Raw genomic sequence first — 26,634 nt, forward strand, 5'->3', positions numbered from 1 at the left:
CAGGAAATTATGGACTGACACCATAATCTGCTTTCAGAACGAAGTAGTTCTGTTCACCAGTTGACAAGTGCATTATAGTCCCCACACTACACATACTAGTGGACAGAACATGCACCACGTTGTCACGGAGTACCCTGTTTGGCAAAATGTTGAAGGTTTGACTGGATTTTGTAATGATTGTTAGGGAACTTATGCATACTACACAAGGACCAACTCAATTGCCATTGACAACCGTAGTAAGCGTATCAAGTCAAAATATCCAAATGGGACTTATTCACCAACATGACTACTTGTTTTGAAAGTGTGCAAACTCAATTAACTTGTATCATAACCATGTTATTGAAAAGGGATAAAGGACAATATCTTGTGAGAAGACTCACATCTTTAGTTAAAGGCGTGAAAACAATCATACAAGATCGTGTCCTGTACCCTCTCACAAAAACAGTGTATGATGCAAGTTAGTAATTGAGTTTATGCTGTCAAAGCAAAAAAGTGTCAGTGAATGAGTCCCACAGGACATTTGTTTGGCTTTTTACCTTAGGGAACGTAGGCAATATACCCTAGCAGGTTTGCCTTATTTTCAAAGGTAGATGTGCTCGCTCAGTTTGAGAAATGGCTTTGCCGCATGCTCCGACACCCCAACTTACATCCACAAACTGGAAGAAGTTTGATTTAGCACAGTAATGCCTTGATGGGGCGTGACAAACGTTGGAGCTTCAAGTAGCTGGGGATGGAAGGCATTAGTATAGGTTCGCTTGACAATTAAGATTTGTCAATATTGTGATGAGGACAGATACACATGGGTAAGAACAGCTTACAGTAGGTGTGCTTTCCCAGGATTATTACATAGGTAGAAGGCAGTACAGATACGTGATGACTATCTTCACCCATGGATTCAAAGCCATTGGTGCCACACTCGCATCAATTTTACTATAGTGAATATGGGTCAATGACCTGCTTGCCATGTTCCTCCTCCGTCAGAACTTAGATGTTCAGTTTGCTGTACGATAAGCGCATTACAGTCACTGCACATAACGGATTGGACATATGCTACGCTGTCGGACTACCTGTGTGAGAAGTTGGCCTGGCATATGCGGTCCACTAGTTATAGGGGACACCTTGACCAGTCCAATTCGACTCTTAAGGTGATAGGTTAAAGACAACCTTTAACGAAAACTATCCTAGTGGTAGCTGTGGAGAGCAGCCTTCAGGCTAAGTCTTGAAGGAGTGTTAAGCTTATTGTTTTACCATAAATAACCAAATGAAAGAGTATTCCAAATGAAAGAGTAGTCCACACAGGTATATATATATATAAAATATATGTATATATTCTAAGAATAATCCCACTAGTCTCTTTATGAAACTGGAGGTAAAGATACAATTCAAACAAGCATTGATAGTTACAATAAATAGCACTGGAATCATAGGGCCCCGGGGGGGACCAAACCATATATTAAGAAAGTGGTATAAGAACCACGACAGTTCTACAGACCGTGCCTAGGGCACTTAGGGTCGCTGGCCCCTTACGAAACCACCCAAGGTAGTGAGGAAGGGGGCCCACGGGAGACGCAGGCAGTGGTATAAACTACTGTCGGGATCTCTATTAAACCCTATGGAGAATGTTGCGGTTGGAAATTGCATGAATTAAAACACTAGCAGGAGTTCAAGTTCAGCAGCTTAGAGTTAAGCTCTTGGAGGGCCCACACCCACGACAGTACAGAGGTACCACTTTTACCTGCCCCAGGGAAGCCGGGTGCATAGGTTGTTTGAGGTCGGGTCGCGATCTCGTTTTCAATGGAAAAGGGTGAAGAACTGCTGCTGGCGTGAAGCATCGATGTCGTGCATTTTGAAGATGTAGATCTTGAAGGTAAGGACCTGAAAGCAGAGGGGACAGAGTCTGGGTCACGGCACAGTGACCAGGGGGCTCAGGAGAAAGAGCCCTTCAATGTCAGGTGCTTCCAAGTAGAGGATGGGTAGCTTGGATCGTCAGCCACGGGGTCCAGGAGGCTTCAAGGAAGGCCAGCTTCTGGAGGGCGACTGTCCCACGAAGGATGAATGCCGCTGCGGTGTTAGTGTCCGGATTGGATCCACTAAGCCTTGGCAACCGCAACCTACGCAAGGATTACAAAACAGCTACGGTGCAGACCCACGAAGTCTGAGAGACTGTAGAGCAGGCCTGGAGCAACCAGGGGAGCCCTTTAAAGTGAAGATTGACCTCCGCTAGGGCCCACCAGACGAGAGACAAGGGACCGCGGGAGGCAGCAATTTGGCGTGCGTAAAGATGCGCCCACTGTCGCCGGAGCGGGCTAGGGCGTTGATCATTGGCACAGATGATGCTGAGAGGTTGGCTCAATGGGCCAAAGCACAACTTCCCCACTGCTCGGGGTCGTGTGCTGTGTAAGAGATGGCTGGTGTCCTGGGGTATTGGGGATCTCCGCACCCACAGTGCTGAGCTTTGCTGTGCACACTCACTGGCCTCTGGGATGCTTGGAAACCCACCTCAAGGTAGGCAGAAGTCTTCGATGTCCGTAGGAGCCGCGGAGTTCCAACCGGGTCACTTGCAGTGTTTCAGGTGCCTGCCAAGCAGGGGGGTAACTCCTTTACCCCAAGGGAGATTTCTTCTTTCAGATGTGCGACAGCAAGTCGAAGGTTCAAGTCTGTGAAGGCCAAGATTAATCTGAGGCTCTGGGGCCCCTGAATTCACCTTTATCCAAGGATTAGGGGAGTGTCTAAATCAGAGCCCACCAATGAGTTCAGGCGGGAAATGGTGGCTACACCCGCTCCCCTTTGTGTGTTTTCCCGCCTGGGCAGGGGACAGGATGCCCCTGAACCGGTTTGAGGCGGTGTATGCAGAAGTAGGCACTGGAGAAGCCTACGTGCAAGTCTGAAAGACATCCTATGGTGCACCCACCCAGTTCCAATCCACATAGTCTGTCTGGGGAGGTGGGAGCACCTCCCTGCAACAAGATCCCTATTGTCCAGCTGCTGTGGCTGGAGTTCTGCCCAGCAACAGGCAGCCAGAGTCGTGGGGGTGGCGGGTAGCATCCATTTTGTACTACGTGTGCACTTTTAAATTGGTGTCTAAATTCTGCCGCTTTTCCCATATCGCCCCTCTAGCAGGGGAGAATCATGCCCTCACTCCCATGGCTGGATTGGGGGTATGATTCCTACATGTTAACACGACATGGTCTGTGCAGCCACTCTCGTTATCACGCTATCGCGATTACTTATAAGGCGGTTAAGAGTATGGCTGCACTACAAACAACCCAGCAATAGTTTTACGAAGGTTGCAGAGGGGCCCTACTCAGGTAGGGGTTCCCCCTCACATCTCAGCACCCTGCTTTGTAGGATTAGCAAGGCCTGCCTTAGGGGTGACCTATGAGGATATATGTGTTGTATTAAGTTGGATACAGGATACCTATATCCCTGTAAGGGGTGCAAGCACCACCTTACCCAGACTACAATAGTGGTCTGGTGGTGTCAGTTTGTATGGCTGTCCCAGGGGTGGCACAATAAGTGCTGCAGCCCCTGGTAGGCCTCTGAGGGACCCGTGCCCTGGGTACCATCTACAAGGGGCTGATAGGGTGTCCTCAGTATCCAATGGGTATGTACCTAGGGTCCTCACATCAGTTTAGAGAGGAAGCAGATAGGCTGGGGTCCTGGATAGCAGGGCCACAGCCTGGCTAGAGTCAGAAAACAGTCAAAACATCAGCAAAAAGTTGGGGGCAACTATGCAGTTGATGCCACTCTCCTACAACGTGTTTCACATTCTACCGTTCTTCATAGTTTGATGTTCTCTTTAGAAAGCTTTGGAAAATTTCCAGCATGTTCGCCTCAGTTTCAAAGGTAGATATGCTTGATCAACTCGAGGAAAGGATTTGCTGCATACTCTGCCCCCCCCCCCCCCAACTGGCATCCACAAACTGGAAGGAGTTGGATTTAGCACAGTGAGTGCGCTAAAGGAACATGAAAGAACGGTCATCCTGAGCCTCATGTTGCTGTCATGGGAGCCATTAGTAAAGGTTCACTCGGCATGCGTTTGGTAATGTTCAGGAAGGAGGCAGACACTTGACAGGTGGTAAAATGTAATCAAACTCATTAAGTCTTCTGGCGTATGAATGCGATGGGCCCTTGCATTGTGGCGGTATCTTTGTTTATGCGCGTGCAAGTGATCTGTCTGATTGGACCCGTGGCTGGCGGTATAGAAGTCTTGTGCGTGAATGGACCATAAAGCAGTTGGTGCCCTGAAGTGGCTTTATGGCTCACCTTAAGCAGGACTGGATTCAATATTTATATACTTTGATGATAAGTATTTGTGCTTAGAAGCTAGCGTTTCTGGAGCTGCTAAAACCAACTAATACCAGTGGTGGATTACCTTCATCAAATTAGCGCCTGATTTATATTTGTGGCAGTAATATGGCATTTTGTAAGAACTTTGTCAATATGGGTAGCTGGGGATGTTGTGCCCTAGCTCAGGCTCAGTTGTCACCTAGGTAAACCTTCACATTTTTGACTAGGAGACAACGGAGTACAGGGGTGCATGACTTGCATGTCTCATGGGTTTATAACCCAGAATCCCCTGCAACCCTCAACTTTAGGTAAAATAAAACCATTTCTCACATTTGAGTGGGAAAGTGGTGGGGTCACAGAGCTGAAAAGTGTCATACTACCCAGCATTACCCCAGGTCTTTGATAAAAATGATACCTCACTTGTGTGGGTGGGCCAGGTACCCGCAGCAGGTAAAGACCCAAAACTTATTGCGGAGACATTAATGAGACCCATCACAAAATGACCTGGTTTTGCAAGGGGGGGGGGGGGGGGTCGGGGTCACCTGAGCTTTGGTCCCTGGCTCAGCTGCCATCTCGGGAAACCTACCAGACCAAGACATTTCTGAAACCTAGACAGGGGGGTGGAGACGAATGTCCTACCACACAGCATTCCCCTTGGCCTTCCGAAAACAAGGATCTCACTTGTGCCGGTGTCCAATGCAGAAGTGCCTCAAAATGTATTTAGCATACATATACACAAACACACAGCGCTTAGCATTCTGTGCGCTATCCCCTCAATACCTATGTTTTTGGCTCCTCAGTCGCAGACACGTGGCCTACACACACAAGTGAGGTATAATTTTATTCGGGAGACCCAAGGGGGAACGCTGGTTGGTAGGAAATGTGTGGTTCTGTGGTGATCCCAGACAGAAATATGATTTGTTTTGCTAAATGGGGAGGTTTACAGGGGGATTCCGAGTAGTAAAACTTTGGGGGATCCATGCAAGCAATACCTCCCCGGACTACTGGGTGTCTAGTTTCCAGAAATGTCTTGGTAGGTTTCCTTAGACGGCCGCCGAGCCTGGGACAAAACCTAGGTGCCCCCTTGCAAAACCAGGTAGTTTTGTAAATGGCAATTTTGATGTCTACACAATGTTTGGGGCCCTTTTCTGCCACGGGTACTTGGCCCACCCACACAAGTGAGGTACCAGTTTTAATCAGGAGACCTGGGAAAAAGTGGGGTGGTGGGAAATGCATTTCAGCTCAGCAATCCCATGTACGGTCATGGGCACTACGCCCACCCACACAGGTGGGGTACCATTTATCAGGAGAGTTAGGGGGAATAAAGAATAGTAGAACAAGTGTTATTGCCAATTGACTTTCTATGCATTTCTGCCTTCCGAATACAAGACCGTGTGTAAAAAAAAAGTAATTTTCAAAAATGCCTTCTAATTCACATGCTGGTATAGGTACCCACATATTCAAAGTTGTACAAATAACCACTGCTTCTAAGCTCCATATGTTCCCATTTTGGAAATAGCAGTTACATGGTTAACTGGTGTCACATTTTTATTTCATCACATTTTCTTATTATTCACCCGTTTTGATACTTCTAGATGCTTTAAACTTGCTCCTTTGTAAAACCGTAGCCTTTTCCAGAGTAGCTGTGGCTCAGAGCTGCCAAGCTTTATCAAACAAACCTGTCTTTGCATGTAGACGCAAGTTTTAATGTTTGTATTGCAATGGTTTTAATTAACTATGCAAACTATTACTATTATCCAACGAACCTGACATGGCTGGATATGGAATTGTACCTTTATTACAGTTCGGTTGCACAACCACACCATATAATAAACCACTTTACTCACAAGTAACACTGGCACTCAGTACAACACAACCAATACAGTAAATATGGTATACACACTAGGGGGATCTAATACATAGTGTGAACTGACCCAATTTACAAGAGCACAGGATGTGTTGGGTGCAAAAAGGCAGTGCTTCCCATTTCAGATTAATTGCATGGGGTTGTGTCCCAAAGCAAATTGAGGGGGGGCAACAATCCCTGAGACAGGTACAACGCTACACGTTTCAGCACAAGCTATTAAAGCAGGGCCTGCACAAGTGTCTATGGGTCCTTCTGTAATACTAAGATGCCACTGGGCACTTTGTAATGTGGGCCTAAATGCTTGCCTGAAATCCTGAGCAGCCTGTCCCACAGGTTTGTTTTGTTTGAATCCTATAATCATTTTGCTTTCATTACTATTTTGTTTAGTTTGTTGCTAGTTTTCAGTTTTCTGCCTTTGTATTTTCACATGGAATACCACCACTCTGGACTGGCTTCTTGATCCAGAGCACATGGGTCCCATCTCTCACCTACTTTCCATCCCAAAGCCCTCCTTCAGCACCACCATCTTGAGTAAAGCATACCCATCCCTTTACTCCTTAATTAACCTTCCATTCCAGAGTGGATAGGTGGCACCTTCCGTGTTTGCGTTTAAGGCCAGCACCCTGCCCTTACCGTCCCCCTTACGCTTTCCTTAGACCTATACACCTACCACCAATCGTTCCAAAAGATAATCGCATTCTTTCAACACTATTTCTGAGATACGTATTCTTTTGTGCTCTTTATTCAGCAGCTCACCTGAGTGGATGATGCAGACGCAGGATGGACCCTAGTGTCCTGTGGTTAAGCAGTGCTGGTTGATTTAATGGGTTTGCAGCATTTGCCTCTACTAGGTGGACCTCCCACAGCCCTACTTGGTTGGCTTCCACAACTGCTGAATGAAGACTACAGACCACCTCATACTTGTAAGAAAAAAAGTATTTCCCCATTGGATCTTAGGACTTCCCTATGAATTTCGAGATACCAGCTCCTGAATGAACCAATACAGTGATATCCCTGGGTGGAACCCTGCCACTCTTTGTTACCCTTAGCAGAATGGAGACTTCCTATCTTCGTCAAACTATTCAAACCAGGTGGCCAGCCCACACATCCAATTAACTGGAGAAACCCCTCACCAAGTCGCCAGAATACAAGTATGGAAGTATAGGCAAATGAGCTAGCTTCCAGATTTATGGCATGCTTAAAAATAGCTACAAGTGTGGAGCACAACTTCAAATCACACAGCAAACGTACTGCTCTTAAGCTACACTATTAACACCAAGTACCTACTCAGACATTCTCCCATAGTGCACTTTAAAGTAAGGGGGTATACAGTAAGGGTAAAGTGCAATACAAATGCCACATGTGTACAAACATAGCATTCAGCAAGCAAAGCAGGGACCCTCAGAGCTTTACAGCTACATTTAGAAGCAGTTAGCAATAGCCTGTATAGCAATACCAAGCTCAGCTAGCATAACGAGTACACACAACATAGCTGTGTAGGCTTCCAATAGCTATATAACTCTCTACCACCACACTGGCAGGTGCCTCCCACTACAGTGGGATAGAGAATTTTGGGGCCCATTCACAATCTCTCTCCGGGGACTTCTAAAGCATCAGAAAGACCCAGTTATAGCAGCACTGACAGTCATTAAAACAGCCACTAGAATGGCACTAGTACAAGCTCAACCACACTGCAGCTTCACAGTACAGTTGCACTCTTCAAATGCCACTGAATTTTATACCAACACAGGAGTCGCCCATAATCAAATGCAGGAATGCTTATTCATGCACATCCAGCTAAGTCATTTGTACCCACATCTAGAACAGCATCATTGACTACATCATGCTAGTCATACCACTACGGAAATGTCAGCAACAACATTCTAAACAAGAACTTAACAGACATGCTCAACACAGATTCATGAAGACTAGGTCCATGCCAGAATTTTAAGGATAAACACCAGCTATATCAACAGGCTCCCCTTAAGTGTATTGTTATGCAGATAGATTAACACGCTACATGAATCCGGCCTCACTGGAGGATTTGCCTCTTTAGCAGGTCACTACTGACCAACTGCTAAAGTACAAGGGAATAAGAGGACAGAATCACAAATAGGTAGCCAGGACTGCATCCATGCTCACTAGTCAATGGTGTAAAAAGGAGTTCTATACTCTGTTACAAAAAGCCATTCCAGTACCCTTTGTGTCCCAAAACTGGAAACTTCACAATTTGGATAAAAGCTGGTTGCGCACATTGAACTGACAGGAGCTGCATCCTGTGCAAGTGTCATTGGTATAATTGCTTAATTACTTGATCCTAAAGGTGGAACACTGGGCCTAAATTTGAGTAGAAAATTTAAGAGCAGTAAATACTCACTGGATTGAGGAGCATCCCGCACCTCTTCACCATAACGATTACGCAAGCAAGGTGCGCAGAACTGACCACGCAAGCCCAGACATTCTTTGTTCCTACAGTTGGTTTTGGTGTCGGTGGTCTTCTGCCGGCACTGATGGCAGGTGGAACCCTACAGGACAGGAGGGACCAAAACAAGACAAAAGGAACCTGGTGAGCGACACCAAATCAAATGAGAAGGCAGACACTACACCTCGTTCCATCTTGTAAGAACAAAATGAAAATTGACCAGACAGGATGCTGCACAGAAAAATAATTCGGGGGGAGGGGGGTTTGAGAGGAGAAAGCACAAACAGCAATTAACCAGCCAGCCCAGTGCTACTTCGACTCAATTCTGTCACTGTGCTTGTTCAATTGTCTTTTCCTCCATTAACCACCACATCATGAAAAATCTACCAGATGCTCAAATTCTCAAGGGTGCAAAATTTTTGTTACAAGAGCAGATAACAATTAAAGTTGTCAAAGATTGAATCAAATATAATTGATTCTACCCATTTGGGACTCAATTCAAAGTCTACCTGTAGATGCAAACCAAAACCCAACATGGACTGCTCATCTGCCTCAAGTCAAAATTCAGGACTTTACTCCCTTGAACCAGGTACACCATATAGACCCTGTGATGGGTGCAAGTACACTTGAAGAATGAAATGGGCTGCATTTACTTACATGAACGCTGTGGTAGATTTTGTCCCGTACTGAAGAAGCAATATTATCTAGCTCTTCTTCTGTAATTTCCGACACTGGCCTCACCACGTGTGGTATAGTCAGAGCACTAGGCCTAATAGATCTTCTCTTCTTTGGTGCTTCTTCCTGTTGAAAGACAGGACGGAAATCACACTTCAGTTTTCTAAAGGGGATCTTTCCATTCTCAACTACATAAAAAAAATAATCTGCATTTGCCTATATCCAAATGAGCATGCATGTGAATTGTGATCAAAAATGTTGAGAAGTAATGGGTTGTCCATTTATGTACACTGAACTGCCCAACTAATCCAAGGACAATCTGTTGTAGTTTAGGACGGTCTCATTTCTAAAGTCACCCTTCCAGGGGGCTTAAAACTTAATTTTTCACTTCCCCTGCCCAATGCCCATCTATTATTATTTTGTAGTAAATACCTCTTCCAGTAGATCATACTCCAGACTCTTCATGAGCCGCTGCTTCTGGTCCTTTTCAGGAGACAATGGCTCAACTCCACCCATTGATCTGGTCTGGCGCCTACTAGCACGCTCTGGGTTCTTCCGCACTTCTTGATTGGCCATCGAGGCTCTAGGTGGGCGTCTAGGTTTCTGAAACAGATAACCATGGTCCCTAAGAAACAGAACATGACCTTGCAAAGATTACCAAGAATTGTAGCCCCCTCCTTATTCAGACATTCACACAATAACTGCAGGAAACTGGATTGAGTTCACAAAGGAACATTCCATACTTACCTCATAATAGAAAACTAAAATACAGTCTAAAAATAAATAGAATTCTATACAACACTATTTTGCTCTACCAGATGGGCTAGGACGATGGGTCACAAAAACGGAGTAAAGGCTGTTTCCCTTTGTAATGTGAATAAATATAAGTGAGTCGTAGTGGAATGCATGGTGAAGGTGTTTTGGAATGGGTTGTATGACATTACCATGCCTTCCTTCACCACGCACGTCTTTACATTGCACATTTAACACATACCACTACCATGCACTTGCATTCATCCTAGGTTAAGAGATTAAAAACAATGCTCCACACGAATTATCTTATCGCTAGAAGTTTTGCCAACCATCCTATGATGGACTGGCACATGAGGGGTGGGGAAATCTTTGCCACATAGCAGGCAGTTTCATTAAAACTACAACTTCATGTACAGATTTCAAGCATATTGAGAAGAACTCCAACAGCAGTCAGGCTAAAGAGGGCAAGAGGAGGATGGCCGGGGGTCACCACTAGATACGACTGCCAACAGTCACTGAGACTGAAATTCTACAGAAATAAGCAAGGCATTAACTGGGCACTTCAAATTATGAAAATAAGTGTAGTGACTGGAAGCAACGTTGCCCTGCTGAGCTCTAAATTATTTCCTCCAAGATGCTCACCCACCCTTTATCAGACAGCAGCCTAAAATAGATTAGAAAGGTAGGACACAAATATTTAGGTACACAACGCAAAATGGAGTATTTGCTATGAAATGACTGGATCCAATTGACGTTGTGGATGTCATTTTGTAACAATGTGCTTTGGTCGAAGTCACTGAAACCTGCCATCTATTAGTCCCATACACTAACTATAATCGAGCACAAGGAGGCACCGATGAAGGAAACTAGCGGGTATTTAATAGAACCACCTTTTCAACCGACCATTCCTAGGCAAAATATGTGCTCGAAAAGGAATAATTACTGAACTACAATTCCGATGAGTCATTGTTCATTAAACGAATGGTGACATCCATCTCAGTAGCACAATAGTAGGATAGAGTAAACTGGGAGACAGCCACTGATGTGTGTACTAGAAAAGACTTGGAGTAATTCATATAGCGCTCCAGGGCGTGGATCAGTAAGCGATAGTCAGTTTATAACTGGTTAGTTATGACAAGAACAATTTAACCCTCGATTTAGAAGACACAAAGGGGATGGCCACAGAAAATGGAGTGGTAATCTTTTTTTTGTCTAAAGCTGCTACAAATGCAGAAGGTGCAAGGCCTGACAACTTGCAGACCTGCATAAATAGACAGAAGCAAGGGAGGTTCTCAAAAGTGCAAGGCGCAATATGGTCAGGAATGTTTACATTACGTGCACTGGTCGAACTAAATGGTCCTAGACTAAGTTAAAATTAATTGTGAATACATAAGACTTTCCAAAGAGAAATGCTACTTTTATTCAAGCGATTTACTGCATTGTATGTGCTGCAACTACGATATGAAGCTTTATTTTTTCTAAATGTCTTGGAGGCCGATTAGGATGGCAGGCGGACACCCTAGCGGTGCTGGGATCGGCTGCTAGTGGTGCGGCACTCCCACACCGGCCATTAGGATGCCACCGCAGGGGTGTGGAATTTAATAAAATATCTACTTGTCCATGGGGCCGGATGCTTCATAAATCTACTTGTCCTGTAACAAAATCCATTTGTCCCTTTTGTGCCATGTAATGCGGCGACAAATTAAGGCAGCAATCTCAAGTAAGAGTTCTGATAAAGCCTCTCTAATTATGCCAGGGCTCGTACCATAGAAGGGTTTGAATACTAGCAATTCCCTTGAGTTGGTACGTTTCTGCAGGTCTATATACTGGGGCTGAAGATAGTGGTAACCAATAGTTCAAGGGTTGGAATGCCCTTTTGAGTCTGTGCAAGCCTACTAACTTGCATGTTAAGGTTTTTCACCAACTCTTTTCTAATCTTTTCCCATACTGAAAAATGTTGGAAATTTACTCCTGACAGTGGCAGACATAAAACGGCAACGGACCCCCGAAAGCAAAATCCTCCTGGCTTTTCATGGCGGGGTCTCTGCCATGGAAAGCCCTGCAGCGCTCCCCATTCCAATATGGATGGGGCCGTCTAGCAGACACCGCCACCATATCCAGCCCCTTTTCCGCCTGGTCAACTGGCGGAAAACCGGCGGATGGTCTTTCCGTCTGCCGGGGTCCCCCACGCCACACTAATATGGCAGGGGGAAAATGGGTGGCAGGCGGGGTATAATGTAGGGCGGATCGCCACCACCACGCAGGCGATCCGCCCTACATCATAATAGACCCCTTGGATGGGTGGGGAGAGTTATGGAGCAATGTTTGCTCTAGATAAACCAAAATATTAATTGTGGTAGTGCCCTTATAAAAGAAACTCCATAGTTGCTAGATTACATATGCAGACCACAAATGACCAGTTAAAAATAGAGCACTTAGCTGGGATTACCATATTTACACTAATCCAGTGGCAAAACAAACAAACAAAAAAAAAATAAACAGTACCCAGGTCTTATGGTTTCAAAGGTGACAATTCAGCCACTACGCCATCACCTACCGGTAATATGGTTTTAAAATACACCTCTACTTATAGCTGCCTAACAATGTGGGCTTCTGGGGTGGTGTCCTTAAGAATGCCCACCCCCGGGTTGCTTTGGGTGAGTGGCATGGTCCATGATATAGCAGTACACAAGGGGGTGGTGATGGACGGAGCATCAGAACCAAGCAAACTCACACCCAGTCAACAGGATATAGTCAGCCTTGGATTGGCTGGGGTCCCAGGGTGGAGCTTAGGTGGTAATTAAACTGGTTAAACCCAGTTGGTCACAGCTAGGTTTGCCGTGGTCCTGTGGCAGGTTAGTGGCTAGGCCCCATTCTTTCCTCAGATACTCTTAATAAAAGGATTATTATACTAGATTCTGCTAAAAGAATGCAAGATGAACACGGGGGTGGTAAGGGAAGTGTTGATTGAAGCGGACAGTAAGACCCCATTTGTCCAGGTGTTCTATCCTAAGAATGGGTGGGCCCAACGAGACCCAGGAGGGAAGCCGAGAGCAGGGTGGCAGCCACAGTATTTGCATGCTCACCCCTGAAACAAAAAAAAGCAAAGACACTTATCTTAATTAGGTAACAAAGTCTGCATGCAGGGAACATATTGCTGGGTAGACAGGCAGGGAAGGTTCTAGAGCGGTATCAGCAAGAACACTTGCTGTGGTAGCAAGGGGCAGGGCGTGCACTTCCTATGGGAAAGGGAAGCAGCAGTTGGGCAGGACCACAACAAGAATGACTTCAGGCAGAGTCTTTTTACTTCCAAGTTGCAAGCTCACGCTGGTCACTGTGGCTGTTGCAGACATCCCCATCCATTGTTAAACACAAACCCAGATAATCAAAGCCCTTTGGACAGCATTTGCTTGGCTGACCACTGGGCTTTGTGCACCAGACAAAACGCCACTTCCATCAGTCAAAAAGATTTCAAACTTTTGTCATCTCTGTACAGATAAACCAATGTTTCCTGCTAGTTCTACCTACAACCTTCCTGGAAAACAAAAATTAGGAAGCTAATTGTGCAAGGTTATCATCTACTACATTTCTGCACAGTCTGAAAAACAATGAGAGCTCATGTGGCCAAGTCTGTATAGAGAAATTGAACAAATGTGAATTTAAGATCCAGAGCCACTGGTCCAGGCGGCTTCCGACTTTACCTACCCAACTAATATCCTGTGCTAATTTATGGTGCAATTGTGGAGCTGTGTTGCACTGATTTCCAATGTTCCATTTAACAAAAAAAAAAAAAAAAAAAATGTTTCCGAGAAGCAACTGTTAGATGGTTGCAGGTGGAAGGGAAAAGAGAATCCACTTTCCAGCAAACGATAACACTACAATACTCAAACCAACACACACATTAATGTCTATAGTGCTAAACGTTTACAGGTATGGGCAGAGCATCTGCTAGCTGCTGTAAACCAATACCTCAGCTATGTAGAGCAACAAAAGCTCGATTAGACACTACTCCGATACATTATTAACATCCCCATTTTTAAGACTAGCCAAACATTTGAGGGCTTGGTACAAGCAGCATGCTGGACGGCTTAGATGCCAAAAGGGCACATTTAAACAAACAAGGACTAATTTGAGCATTCACTATTTATACCAAGCATCTTCAACTGCAATGACATGTAGAAGGGTGACTTAACAACAAGAGCTCAACCTTCTTCCCACATCCAATTGTCCACATTGTGGTACATTGCATGCACCATGACTCACCTTGCCACTACCGCGAAGATCCGCATCCTTGGGAATCAGGTGCCCTGGTAGTTTTTCTAAATCCGCCATGAGTTTAGATAGCTATGAAGAACAAGAAGCCTGTTAAAAGATAGCATAGGAACCACAATGGGAAGACTATCAGAAGGGAATAGATCCCTTTCCGGTCTATTAAACTGGGTCACAACTCCCTCCAACAAATACATATTCAAAGTCCTAACTAAAACAAAAACACTTTAGCAGTCAATGCATAAAAAAAATTTAAAAAAGGATATCCACCAACATACCTTTTATACAACACCTTGAGGCTAAAGGTGGGAGGGAGATAAACCCCTTAAAACGTAAGTTTTAACGCTATTAAAATGTGGTTTTATCCTCTACAGGTTCATTCAAAGTAATCATTAGTCAGTAAGAGAACAGAGGGATCTGGAAATGGCAATCTTAACTGTAGCGCAGGTGGGGCATGACAGATGAAAAAAAGTATTAAGTTCGTGATGTTCATTTTCTCACTGGCCGGGTGAAAAAGTTCATATTCCCTTGTGTCCTTAAGAAATTAATCCTTTAAATAAAAAACATACCCCAAGGGGTATTCCTTTCTGCATCACTACAGCATGCCAACCCTGATGTAACTAGGACTTAATTCACTGAGATGCTAACAAGACCTGGCTACAGTCATAGCACCGAATAAGAGACAGTAATTCTAACTTCAGGTGGGTGCCACACACCTTTCAAATACAGGGCTGCTCCAGTCTTACCAGTGTACTTGTGTTTAAGTGTGTGTGGAGAGGTTGAGTCCCTTTATAGAATCTCAACCAGTTGCTCAGACAAACAATTCTCTGTAGTCCTCTTGGATGCCCCGCTTCCAGCCATGAAGAGAAGGCAAGAACCCAAGAAAGGAATACCATTGGGGAGAGTGGGTGAATAATGGCACCAGATACTCTAAACAACCCAGCAGCCTTCTTCCAACCATCTTTAATAACTAAATATTTCCACCACAGACTGCAGGAATTACCCATCTTACCCCCAGAATGGTCAAACTTGAACTACACCTACCCAATAACATTTGTTGCTATGAGTAACTCCTACAGGTATCACACTTCTTCAAAGTAACACCTGCATTTATACCCAAAAAGCCAACAGGAAAATGTACCTAGGTAATTTAGACTCAAACATACACATGCCTGTAGGATGGAATAGTAGGCATATCAATCGTATATAACAAGAAACCGGAAACCCGGATACACATCCTCACATCTTCCAACACATTTCCATGGATACTCAGTGCTCACTATAGTAACGGACGGTCTAAATCCATTGTGAAAGTGATAATATTGCCCAAGGGATTCCCAGAGTGCAATAAAGGGGCCTTTACACCAATTTAAACACGGAGCCATGATGATCGGTCATCCAACCTTCCCACTGAAATAAATATTTGCTAATCACGAACTACAAGAAGTATAGACTACTGGTGGATGATGACATAACAGAAGTGAAAAAAAACAAAAAGAGGAATGAGTATCAAATAGGATACCATAGCTTTATTAGCTTGGATATTCTTCTCCCTCTTCTCAAGGAAGTTAACGCTATTTTCTTCCTCCGAATCGGAGCTTTCAGGTGCACTTGTTTCTATGGATGGTGTGACTGAGCTTGACTGAGGAAGTGCAGTTTGTCTGGCGTTTTCTTCTTCGTCGCTGTTACTACGCTTGGACTTCTTTGGCACCTTGAAAACAACCCGGAGAGAATATTTGGAACCGTTTCTGGACTCCTGCTTCGGTGCAGTCACTTGGTCTTCCTCATTGGATTCGGAGAGATTCATGCTCCTGAAGTCTGGCTCCAAACACTAAAAAAAATAAATAAACATAAGTGTAAACTGTAGAAGGTGAAAGACCTGGTTATAGCGGTTGATTAGTGACAATTTTTTTTTTTTTTTTTTTTTTTTTTTTTAAATCACATACACTTTAGCAATCAGGGTTGCCTCTTCCTTGCTGTACTGAAGAGGAGCGTAACGGTTGCCCACTTTAAACACCAATGGTGTAAAGGTTTCAAATATTAGGTTTTAGGTGTGACGACCGTTCCTTTTCTTTTAACTGGCATATCTTGATCCGACTCCGCCGCCCCTCCAACCAGCAGCTCAGCACAAACGAGTTAAATTTCCTGTTTTCAATGTTTAATTTAATTAAGGAGCCAATTTAACTGAAGAAAGGATATAATATGAATAATCAATCTCTCCTGTTACAAATGTGACAGTCTTTTCAGCTCCATTGTCACTTTTAATCAAATATTTACTGTATAAAATGTATTTTAATTTGGACACTTGATGACTACTGTCAAAAGCCTATCATTAGTGAGACCAAGTATAAAAACCTTTTGATGCATCTACGGTCTTATGCCTCCATGAAGATAAAAGCATAAGTGAAAGGGAAACGTGCCAAAATAAGAAACATAGCCCTTTTTGTATTCTTATGGATGTTTAAGTAAATCATGGTGAGTTACCAGGCTGAATTTAACTGCCCACTCCTTTTGTCAGGCCACGGACCGATTATAAATGATGTCTTACCAAGTGAACTCGTACTCAATACAGCAATAGACAAGGTACAAAACAAAGAAGTCAATAGTTCACACCAGCACATAATTTACTGCCACCTGAAAATCCCAAGCAATTAAAAATAAATTAAAGATAAGTAGTATTACTCCATATTGTAGCACGCACAATACCCTAACTTAACCACCACGTTACCTTTTCAAGACCAGTCAAGTCATCTGCCGAAAACCCCAAAAATGTCCTGTTGCGTTCATCATCGGAGTCATCCATGAAAACCCAGCTGAGGGCAGCTGAAGCCTCATTGTCAAAGCTCTCCTTCTGGGAAAGGACAGGGAAAAATGAATTAATGAATCCCCTTCCTTGCGTAGAAAGCTAGGCTTTGTCCATCAAGAAAATGCAGCTGAACTACGCTAGTTTAGTCAGGTGAAATTAAGGAAAGACAAATACTTTGCCCTGCGTTTTTTTCCAAGCATTGGTGGATCTGCTACTTACACAGCCCCACTAACAGCTGCTGGTTGCAGTTAATTATTCTCGCTCTCTTAAAGTCCAACTCTACTCAACTGATCCGGGACACTCAAAAGTGAGATGACAGAACATTTTACTACAACCACCAAGTCCGTACAGAGGAAAGGTACTGGCAACGAGTAACTGTCATTATAGACATTCAAGCAAGTTAATTTACTCTAGAAATCCAGAACGGCATTGAATAGTTGCTCTAGAAAATAGAGGTCTGATAAATGAGAAGAACTATTTAAATGACAAAAGGAGGCATGTGGGCGGCGGCGGGGAACTAAAGTAAGTACTCAAAGGAGACGATATGAAGAAATGATGTAGTAAAGCGAAGATAAAGGTAAAGTCAGTTGGTGTCGTGCCACAAAGGTGAACACATGAGCTAGGACATTAGGAGGAAAGCGTAGGTAGGATCAAAAGGAGGACTTTGCTCTGAAGGTCCCTTGTGTGCAGTTTATTTGCACCGGTGTTGGAGAGTCACTTAAAATAGCAAATTTCTTGCATACAAATCACACGTAAAAAGACACCAGGTTTGAAGCCATGCTTGAAGCCTTCAATTAATTGGACCATTTGGTCAATATAATCATGTAATTTTAAAATCGATTTGCAAACATTATAGTCGAGGGACACGTTTTTATAGACAACTCCGAAACCAGGCACAAAAAGCAAACTAGGAATTACTTAAAATAAACAACTACATTAGCGTCTCGTTTGTATTCATTAGCTAACTATAGAGACCGCTTGCTAAACGTACTTTTGCAACGCAAAACTTTGAGATTAAAACACACCTTCACTTGAACAATTGGCCCCATTTCGAAGCCCGTATTTGTTCTTACACGAGAGGGGCAGGTCTCGCAAGCTCGTTTTTATACCATAGCAGCTGACGTCAACAGCTTCAGCGGAAGCAGAAGACGCGCGCAAAGCCGCGCACCGATTACCTGCACCTGCTCTTTAATGCAAGATGGCGGACGCAGCACGTTTTTCGTCGTGGACCCTGTACATGCGACGATAGTTGGAGACTACGTAATCGCGCCCACGCGTTAGAAGTGGGCCGCTATTGGTGGATGACTCTGTTAGCGCCGCCGCCGGGCTTGTGATGTCGACGTGCGAAATACCTGTTGGGGATCTTAAGGGAGCGGCTGAATATCAAAGAAAAGATTCGACAGAGATACATTTTTTCTATTGGTGGGTAATGTACTATAGTTTGCTTTTGGGTGCTTGTTCAGACAACGGTACATTGTGTGGAAAATACCGAGGTAGAGGGAAGAGCCCTTTAGTGTGAGACGTTGGCTGCAGGTAGGTCAATTCCATGAAGTATTTCATACTTTAAAAAACACTCATACAGGAGGGTTTATGCAAGTTCAAAACTGCCCACGCTTGCAAACATAGATCACTTTTTTTTAGCTGTCTAATTTATTAATAGGGGCACTTTCATTTTGGTGCCCGGGCCTATTTTCTGTCACATCGCGACCCTGGAAATTGTAAACGTGTGAGGGAGGCATGAGCAGTAAGTTACAGGCATAAGTGGCTGTCTAATAAAGACACATGACAACCAAACTATGGGTAGGGACACAAAAGCGCTCGTTAGCAAACCGAAGTATGAAAAGGAAATGAGGCAGCAAGGAATTGAAAGAGGCTGAGTAAAAAGTGACAACCAGAACTCTCAAGTTTCAAAGCTCTATGCATGAGACGCTCCTATTTTTATTTGCACCCTGTGATTTGTCGTACTGTTTATTTCATTATTAAAATGTACTAGAGATCATGGAATACACCAACAATCTATGCCAGAAGGATGTGTGTAAAATGAAATGGGACACAAATTGAGGAACACAAATTGAGGAACAAGTAACAGAACAAAAGAAAGCGAGTGACGAAGGTAACAGTGACATATGCGAGAGAACATTAAACAGGAAATTAGAAAAAATGTGAGAAACCAGGTGGCGGGGCTTAAATGTAAGGCAGAAGTTTCAAAAGAAGGAAATGGAAGAACTATGCAAAATACATTTAAGTGGAGAAAAATGGACAAAGGGGTGGAAGGAGAGATGGATCATGTTATGAATGTTAACAAAACCAGATAGTACACAAAACTTTTGGAGTTCAAATGGTAAGTTCATTTTGGTGCAAGTTACTCATGACCAAAAGCAAAATACATGGCCCTTGAAGGATGGTTGACATTTTGAAGAATATGGTCCTCAAATTCGTTATCCATTGCTTTTGTTTTTTTCTTTTAATGCTTGGTACCCAGTCAGGAAAAACTAACATAATTCAGCTATCTGTGGTTTAACCTGGGGGTCTCCACATTTTTCTTTAGTGAGAACTGCTTCTACTTCTGATCAGTGAAAATCACAGTGAGCTACTGAAGGCTAAGCTACTTGCGCATTGTTACGAGACACCCTCACTCCCAGCTTATTGACTTTAGGCCTAAAGTCCATCAAGCCAGATGCTATGGTTTGAACAAAATAGTATAACGAGAGGGCACTATAACAGTGCTGGCTTGTGTGCCAGTGAGAGTGAGGCCTTTGGGGATGTATGAACATGTGTGGGTATGAATGAAACTATGTGTACAGGTGACTGGGAGAATGTGTCGTATTTACTTGTGGCACAGGACATACATGTTGCCTTATGTGGCACTGTTACGTGGATAACACAAACCAAAGAAATTTAAATTGCAGAAACATTTTCTGAATAAATGTTCAGAATATGGAAAATCTTTCTCCAACTTTAAATAATGGTTGTATTGTGCACTTATAAATATGGCACTGTATTGAGAAAATTAAACTGAAGAATTAACTTTGTTTATATGGATTCCATAAAACTCATCATTTAAATGCTCTCCCTTATGGAAGTGTCACATTTACAAACACCAATTATCTTGCTTCCAGTGGCCTGTAGACATGGTGCCGTATTTATCACAGAAAAATACATTTCTTTTAAATTGCATGACTTTTAAGTGAATAAATAGGCTTAATAAACATTAAGGCATATTTGGCTTAATTTAGATGGAGGAAGACATTAATACTTAATGTTTCATAGAAAGATGACTCATTTAGTTGTAAATATGTCACAGCGTCTACTGACCACTGGGAGCAAAAGGCTTGCTGCTTGTAAATTTGACACATTGAAATGGGAAAATATTAACATGAAGAGTTAATCATTAAAGTAACTTTTCATTATAGTTTTTTCCCATTTAAAAGCATCCGGAAACATAATTTTGTTCTCACACGACAAGGACTTCTATATAAGAGTTAAATACTCCAGTTTTCTCCTCTGTGACCCAGCCATGCCTATAAATCTAACTGAGCACTGTGCATTAGCAGGCTCTGCTATCCACAGCCTGATGACAATGTAAAGTAAACACAGGCTTCCATTAATGTTAAAAGAAAACTCTGACCCTGTGATTATTTAAAAATTAATTCAAGGCTGCAAGCTACTTTGGAGGTGTCTAGGAGCTACTGGTGGCCCGTGATCGACTAGTAGGAGACACCTGGTTTAACTTGTACCCTGTAAACAGTCTATAGCCTTTTCTGGCCATCAGTGTAAACACATGCATATGTTGGTGACTAGACTTTTGTTCCCTAAGGGTACCCGACTGAACACCATATTGTGGTCACTAGATGCACTGCTGTCCCTTTGTCTGATCCTTTCTGTAAGGGAAAAGAGCTACTTCATGCAACTGCATGGTGTGCTCAGGGATCTCAAGCCCCACTTTAGCTCGTCCACAAACAACACTGATTTGAATAGCATGTAGGCTGCATAGGCGCTTTATTCATGCTCAATAAAAATAAAAATAAGCTCTATATCTGGGCTGTTGGAGCCTTTATAAATTAGAAGGGGATTCGAAATGCTCCAACCTTACACTTGAGTATTGTGCTTGTGTCAGAACCCCTTTGAGAGGCCCGTGGGGCACGCAGGGCCTACTGGTTTCAACCATGGGGATGAGGCCTTTTACTCTTGATGGACTGGGCTTGACTTACTAAGCTTCTGAGTATCTGGGCGAAGTACTCCTTCTGCATGTGACTCTCAGGGTAAGTGTGGTCCAAGCAGTCCAAGGCTTCCTTGAGGGTTGGGGAGGGTGTGTGAATACAGGATAGTGAACACAGGCTCACAACTCAAAATGTGCGCAGCAGCAGCACTAAATAAATGTCCAGCCAAATACTTACTTTTATGGAAAAAAATAGAAGTTTTTATATTCTAACACTGCCCACTCAATGGAAAATAACAATACCCACAAGCAATTACACAGTCCTTCCCTGAATTTTGTCCCCTAGTGTTTCTTTGGCAGTTTCCTGTCCCGCTCCACACGTTAGCAATTGTGGGTATTCCCCATTCACTATTGGTAAAATCCAAGTCATACCCCACTAGTAGTCTGAGACTCAATGGTCCACTAAGACTAACTTAAAGTCAATAGTGTTCCAGCGCTATCATGCTAAATTAGCAGCAAGTTCCCCCGGAGGCTGACTGGCCCGAAACCAGTCTTACCCACACCAACATGTGTGAAGCATGTGGAGTTCCTGAGTGCGCCCCGTTCATAGGTGCTCACAATGTCTTCAGCCAAGTTCAGGTAGGTTGGTGCACTAAGCTCAGGCAGCTGTACTCAGCCGGTGCAGTCTCTTTCACGCTCCTGAAGCAGTCAGAGGCATTCTGCGGTTTCTTCTGTGGGGTGAGTATTAGTTTCTCTCCAGATGGGAGATGGTTATGACTATCCTGCCTTGCGTCCCTCAATTGGGGGATGGTGCGCAGAAGCTCCCATGGCGTCCTCATTTCTCTGGCGAGGTTGCAGAACTAGTCGCAGTCCTTAGTGCTCCCGATGACGGCCTGTAAGTTTCGGCCTTTAACATATGAGGTCACCACAAACTCGCTGTCCATGGGCTCCGACCCAGTCAGTAGGTTTGATTCTCTACAGCGGCCTCTCCTGGCATACGGGTTCGCGCCTCACTACCGTACAGAGCTACAGCAGTCTTGGGGTCTCACTCCTGTGCCTGTGCACAGGAGTGAGACGGCAATAGGGGATTGCCGTCTCACTCCTGTGCACAGGCTACGGCCAGAGAGGCGCAACTTGACACAGCTAAATACACGACAGCCCTTTTCTAGGAAAACATGGGTTGCTGAATTGGTCCTGCACACGGGCTACGACCCAATCGGTGCAGCAGACATTTCCTCACTCAGAGTCCACTCAACAGGGCTCCCGACTAGACTTCGCTCCCTCCAGTGCTCTCCTCTCCCTCACAGTGCAACTGGTCTTGGCAAGCAGGTAGGAGCTGGTTCTCCAGGGCAGGTGGTCTTGGATTCCCTGGGTGATGTCCTCTCAACCACCATGGAGACTAGGGCACTTTGGCCCCCAGACCTGGTCACGTGCAGAAGTCTTGCAAAGATTTACCTCCTCACACAGCCCGTCTTGCTACTTGGCAGATGACAGTTTTTGGGGTCTCAAACTCCCCTTCTTATAGCTCATTTCCCAACATAAAATTTGATTTAGGGTCTGAGTCCTTGAAGTTTTATGTTTGGCTTCTGCTTCTTTTGAAGTGGCCACTCCCCTGCTCCCTCTTCCTGTTGTAAAGCTGTCTGTCACACCAGGAGTGTCTCCAAAGCTTATAGTCCCACGATACAGCCCATTGAAGTGACTAGAAATCACACCTGCAGGTTGGAAATAGTGATAAGTGCATCAAAAGGTTTTCCCAGGTCCCCCAGACCGGGTCTTTAGGATTCCCTTAAAAGCCTTATCTTCTTCCTGATATGTGCCTAGGCCCATTTCTTGTGATCTCTCACTGAATCAAAGAACACCCTATGAAGTGTACAGTGGGACGATTCGCTCTCTCCTTTCCAGTGTGTGTCCCACCCAGGTTACAGTAATGAAGAAATGCACAAATCTGTCGGGGGGGTCTTCTACCTCCTTATTCATGTTTTACCCTGCAGGCCTGGGCCTTCTAAAATGGAACTTAAGGCCCTCTAGTTATTGTACCATTTACAGGCATGTTTACGCTCATTGCATAAATACAGCATACACGCACTGCGCAGTACTGTATCCTCCACGTACCCTACCACTCATGTGCCCACATACATCCAACATATGCATTTAACATGCATGCACTCCCCAGCACTGGATCTTTTATGTACTGTTCTCATAGAAACATATCAATCTAGCACATGCATGTATCGTTCACACACTGCATCCTTCCTGTATCTTATCACTCATAGGTACACATACACCCAGCATATGCATTTATCATACATGCATTGGGCAGCACTACATCCTTCAGGTACTGTACCAACTTATATACCTCCAGCACATGTATTCACCATGCATGCACTGCTTGGTACTGCATTATCCCTGTATTGTACTTTTCCCAGGCACACATGCACTGAGCGCAGATACACCACCTCTTTGTTGCGCAGTGCTACGTACCAAACCAATGTAGGTCAAGGGTGAGTTAGGCACACAGCAGCGGAACGTTCACCTGAGTGAGCCTGTAGGCCTTGTTCCAGTGATATAGGTTAAAGGACCTGTTCACTACTACTGATCACTACACAGTATGCTGCCACCACTGTGCTAGTGCTGCTTAACTCCTGGTGAATGCAGTGGCCTTCCACCACTATGAGGGTATCACAAATCAGCATTAGGGTGCCAGACATCAGTACAGGTAGGCACTCAAGGCATTGGTGCACTTCCATTACCATGCAGAATACTTTTCTGTCTCACTAGTTTATTTGGGCATATGGTCAACTAAGTGCCTTTAAACATTCTTGCTTTCATTGGGACATCCCTTTTCTAGATAAATAGCTTACTTTCACAGAAAAAAGTTACAGCTCTTTCTTCAGACATATATCACGCATGAAAGAGTGATGGAGAAACAATGCAAGTGCTATTTCTCCTCCCTCTGGAAGAGTAGAGCTTAATAGAAACTTTGATGTTTCTTTCAGTTAAGGTTATTGTTGGATTCAGATTGATTTTAGGCGGATAAAAAATAAATCTTGCTGGGCGGCCGAATTTTCTGATGCTTGTGTCAGGCACAATGCTTTTCTTTAGAAGAGTTCGGAGAACAGGAGTGTTAGATTGGTTAGAAAAGCCATTTCATACCCATTTATATAGCACAGTGGAGCTTTTCTAGATACACGTGGAGTGTTCTGCTTAATATATCCAGTTATATGTTGTTTTTCATTGGCAAGTACAGGTTGGTATGAAGCTGCAACCAGCTTAAGCATATCTGCTATATGTATATGAAGTGGTCTAATGAGTTATTTCAGTCGTGGGTCTGTTCTGTGGAAAGAATGTAAAAAAAAATGAAATTTCATCAGATCAATGGAAGTGATTTCTGCTTTAAAATGCAATAATTTGCAATGCAATGCATGCAATGAATAATCCCTTGTTAGGCAATTACATTTTATTTTGGGTCCAGTTCATCAAAACCATATTGCAAAACATCAAATCACATTACCATATTCAACAACTACAGTAAAGTAAGTCTATAAAAATATTACTTCACTAATCCACAGCTGCTGTGGTTGTGTAAAGAATGACTTTGAATAATAACAAAAGAATTACATTCTATTACAGACGTTTCACGTTTCACAAGTAAGCAAATTTACACCAGCCATTATACAAAGAAGGTATACAGTCTCAATAACCAACGTTCAATAATGTGTATTGAGAGATGGTATTATTTTTTAATTTGTCCTCATTTGTGCAATAAACAGGTAAGAAGATTCAAGGGTCCCTTTTTTCCAACTTTACCATCTTGGATCTTCCCCTAGATCTTATTTCTTGTGGGGGCCCTTCCTTCTGTTCCATTAATTTAGTGGGAGATCTACTTATGGAGCCTCCACAGTAGTTCCCTTGAATTATGCCATGCAATTGCGGAAGTACATAATCATTGGACGTCCCACCCTGTAACTACCCCAAATGCTTAGTTAATCCCTTATTTATATTTCTGTTACCATATGTCCCAAAAAACAGTTCTTTCATTTTACGCTCTACTACGATCCAATTTTTAACACTTTGGATCGATGCTAGCCATTCCTAGAGGGTTGGAGGACTGTTAAGTATCCATTTTATGTTTACCTCCCTCCAAGCCGATAAAACTTTTCTGTCTGTTATTTAGGGTAGGTAACGTAGCATTTTTACTAATAACCCCGAAACTAACAAATTCTATGCTTATCTCAATATCTTGACTCATCACTTCCTTAAGGATCTTACCCACATTGTGCCAGAATGCCTGGTGTTGGGGACACTGCCGAAACATGTGAATGTCGTTTGCACTTTCTTCTCCGCTTTTCGGGCAGCTCTTCACCTCGTGACTTTGTTAACTTTTTTTGGAGTCCAGTATGCTCTATGCATTGTGAATAAAAGATTTTTTCTGAGAGGTGCAGATTTAATTGTGTACCATAACGCTGACATCAATACTTGCCATAGGTCTTGTACATCCTGCGTCGGCAGGTCTCTACCCCATAGCTCTGTAGGCAATGTGAAATCCTCATCCCCAACCAACGTCAATGTCCAGTACCACTTTGATACCTCTTTCTTTTGTATTAAGCCTGCTTGTAGCTTTTCCTCTAATTCGATGTTTCCAGTCTCATCTTTCCCCAAATTCTTAACCCAGCTTGTGAACTTTTAATATTTAAACTTAGACAGGTTGCCGTTGGTGCTTACTGGCAGGGATTCCCAATCAATGACAGTATTTCCTTCCGCCAGCTGCCCCCACTTTATAATTCCCGCCTCCTTCAAGGGAGTCAACTGTTTATCTCTCTGACATTCTGGAGTTCCTGGTGAGTCCCATATTGGGGCGTAGGTACTGTAATATGGTATTTTTAAAGGTCTCCTAATTTAATACTATAATTTATAAGCAGAAAATAGCATCTTCAGCCTCCGTTTTTAAAGTATTTAGGGTGACCAAACTCATAAAGAAAGAAACTTCCCTCTTGATGGTATGGTTCGTAGGCAGAGCGTTCCATGAGTAATTGTCTAACATTTTTAAACTGGAATGCCAGACAATATTTATAAAAATCCAGACTAGCAATCCCCCCTTGTCATTTTTTCCTTCTTAGCTTCTTCCATGCTATTCCTGCTCCTCTTGAGGCCCAGCTTGAATTCTAGAGGTATGGTATTAAAGATATAAGTACATTTTGGTAGTATTGACATCTTTAGCATATTAGAGCTCCCCATGAATGAGAGTGGGAGGCCACTCCACACTTTTAATTGTTTCCTCGTCTCCGTCATCCTAATGTTAAAATTCGCTTGGGCTATTTCATCATTGTCTTTCAACAACAAAACTCCTAAGTATCCTATCTTATCCTTTACTGAGGAATTATAGCTGTGGGAGT

The 26,634-nt window shown here is 43.6% G+C and overlaps 1 protein-coding gene across 3 annotated transcripts in view; it reads right to left on the minus strand.

Moving 5' to 3' along the window:
* The window catches only part of LOC146856514 (cell division cycle-associated protein 7-like), a 32,002-nt gene extending 13,751 nt beyond the window's left edge, over window positions 1–18,251 (minus strand). Inside the window, exons 1-7 of one of the 3 annotated variants that reach the window (XM_085654677.1) lie at window positions 18,108–18,251; window positions 17,005–17,127; window positions 15,799–16,107; window positions 14,271–14,351; window positions 9,687–9,857; window positions 9,237–9,380; window positions 8,535–8,682 (exon numbers count right to left, since the gene is read on the minus strand). In XM_085654677.1, coding sequence (XP_085510803.1) covers window positions 8,535–8,682; window positions 9,237–9,380; window positions 9,687–9,857; window positions 14,271–14,351; window positions 15,799–16,107; window positions 17,005–17,127; window positions 18,108–18,131 — 1,000 coding nt within the window. In that variant the 5' untranslated portion in view covers window positions 18,132–18,251. The remainder of the gene's footprint in view (window positions 1–8,534; window positions 8,683–9,236; window positions 9,381–9,686; window positions 9,858–14,270; window positions 14,352–15,798; window positions 16,108–17,004; window positions 17,128–18,107) is intronic. The other 2 variants (XM_085654678.1, XM_085654679.1) reach the window with 2 other exon arrangements.
* Between the last annotated feature and the right edge of the window lie 8,383 nt (window positions 18,252–26,634).

This window comes from Triturus cristatus, chromosome 4_1, assembly GCF_964204655.1.
Source record: "Triturus cristatus chromosome 4_1, aTriCri1.1, whole genome shotgun sequence".
In the NCBI taxonomy this organism is placed as follows: domain Eukaryota; kingdom Metazoa; phylum Chordata; class Amphibia; order Caudata; family Salamandridae; genus Triturus; species Triturus cristatus.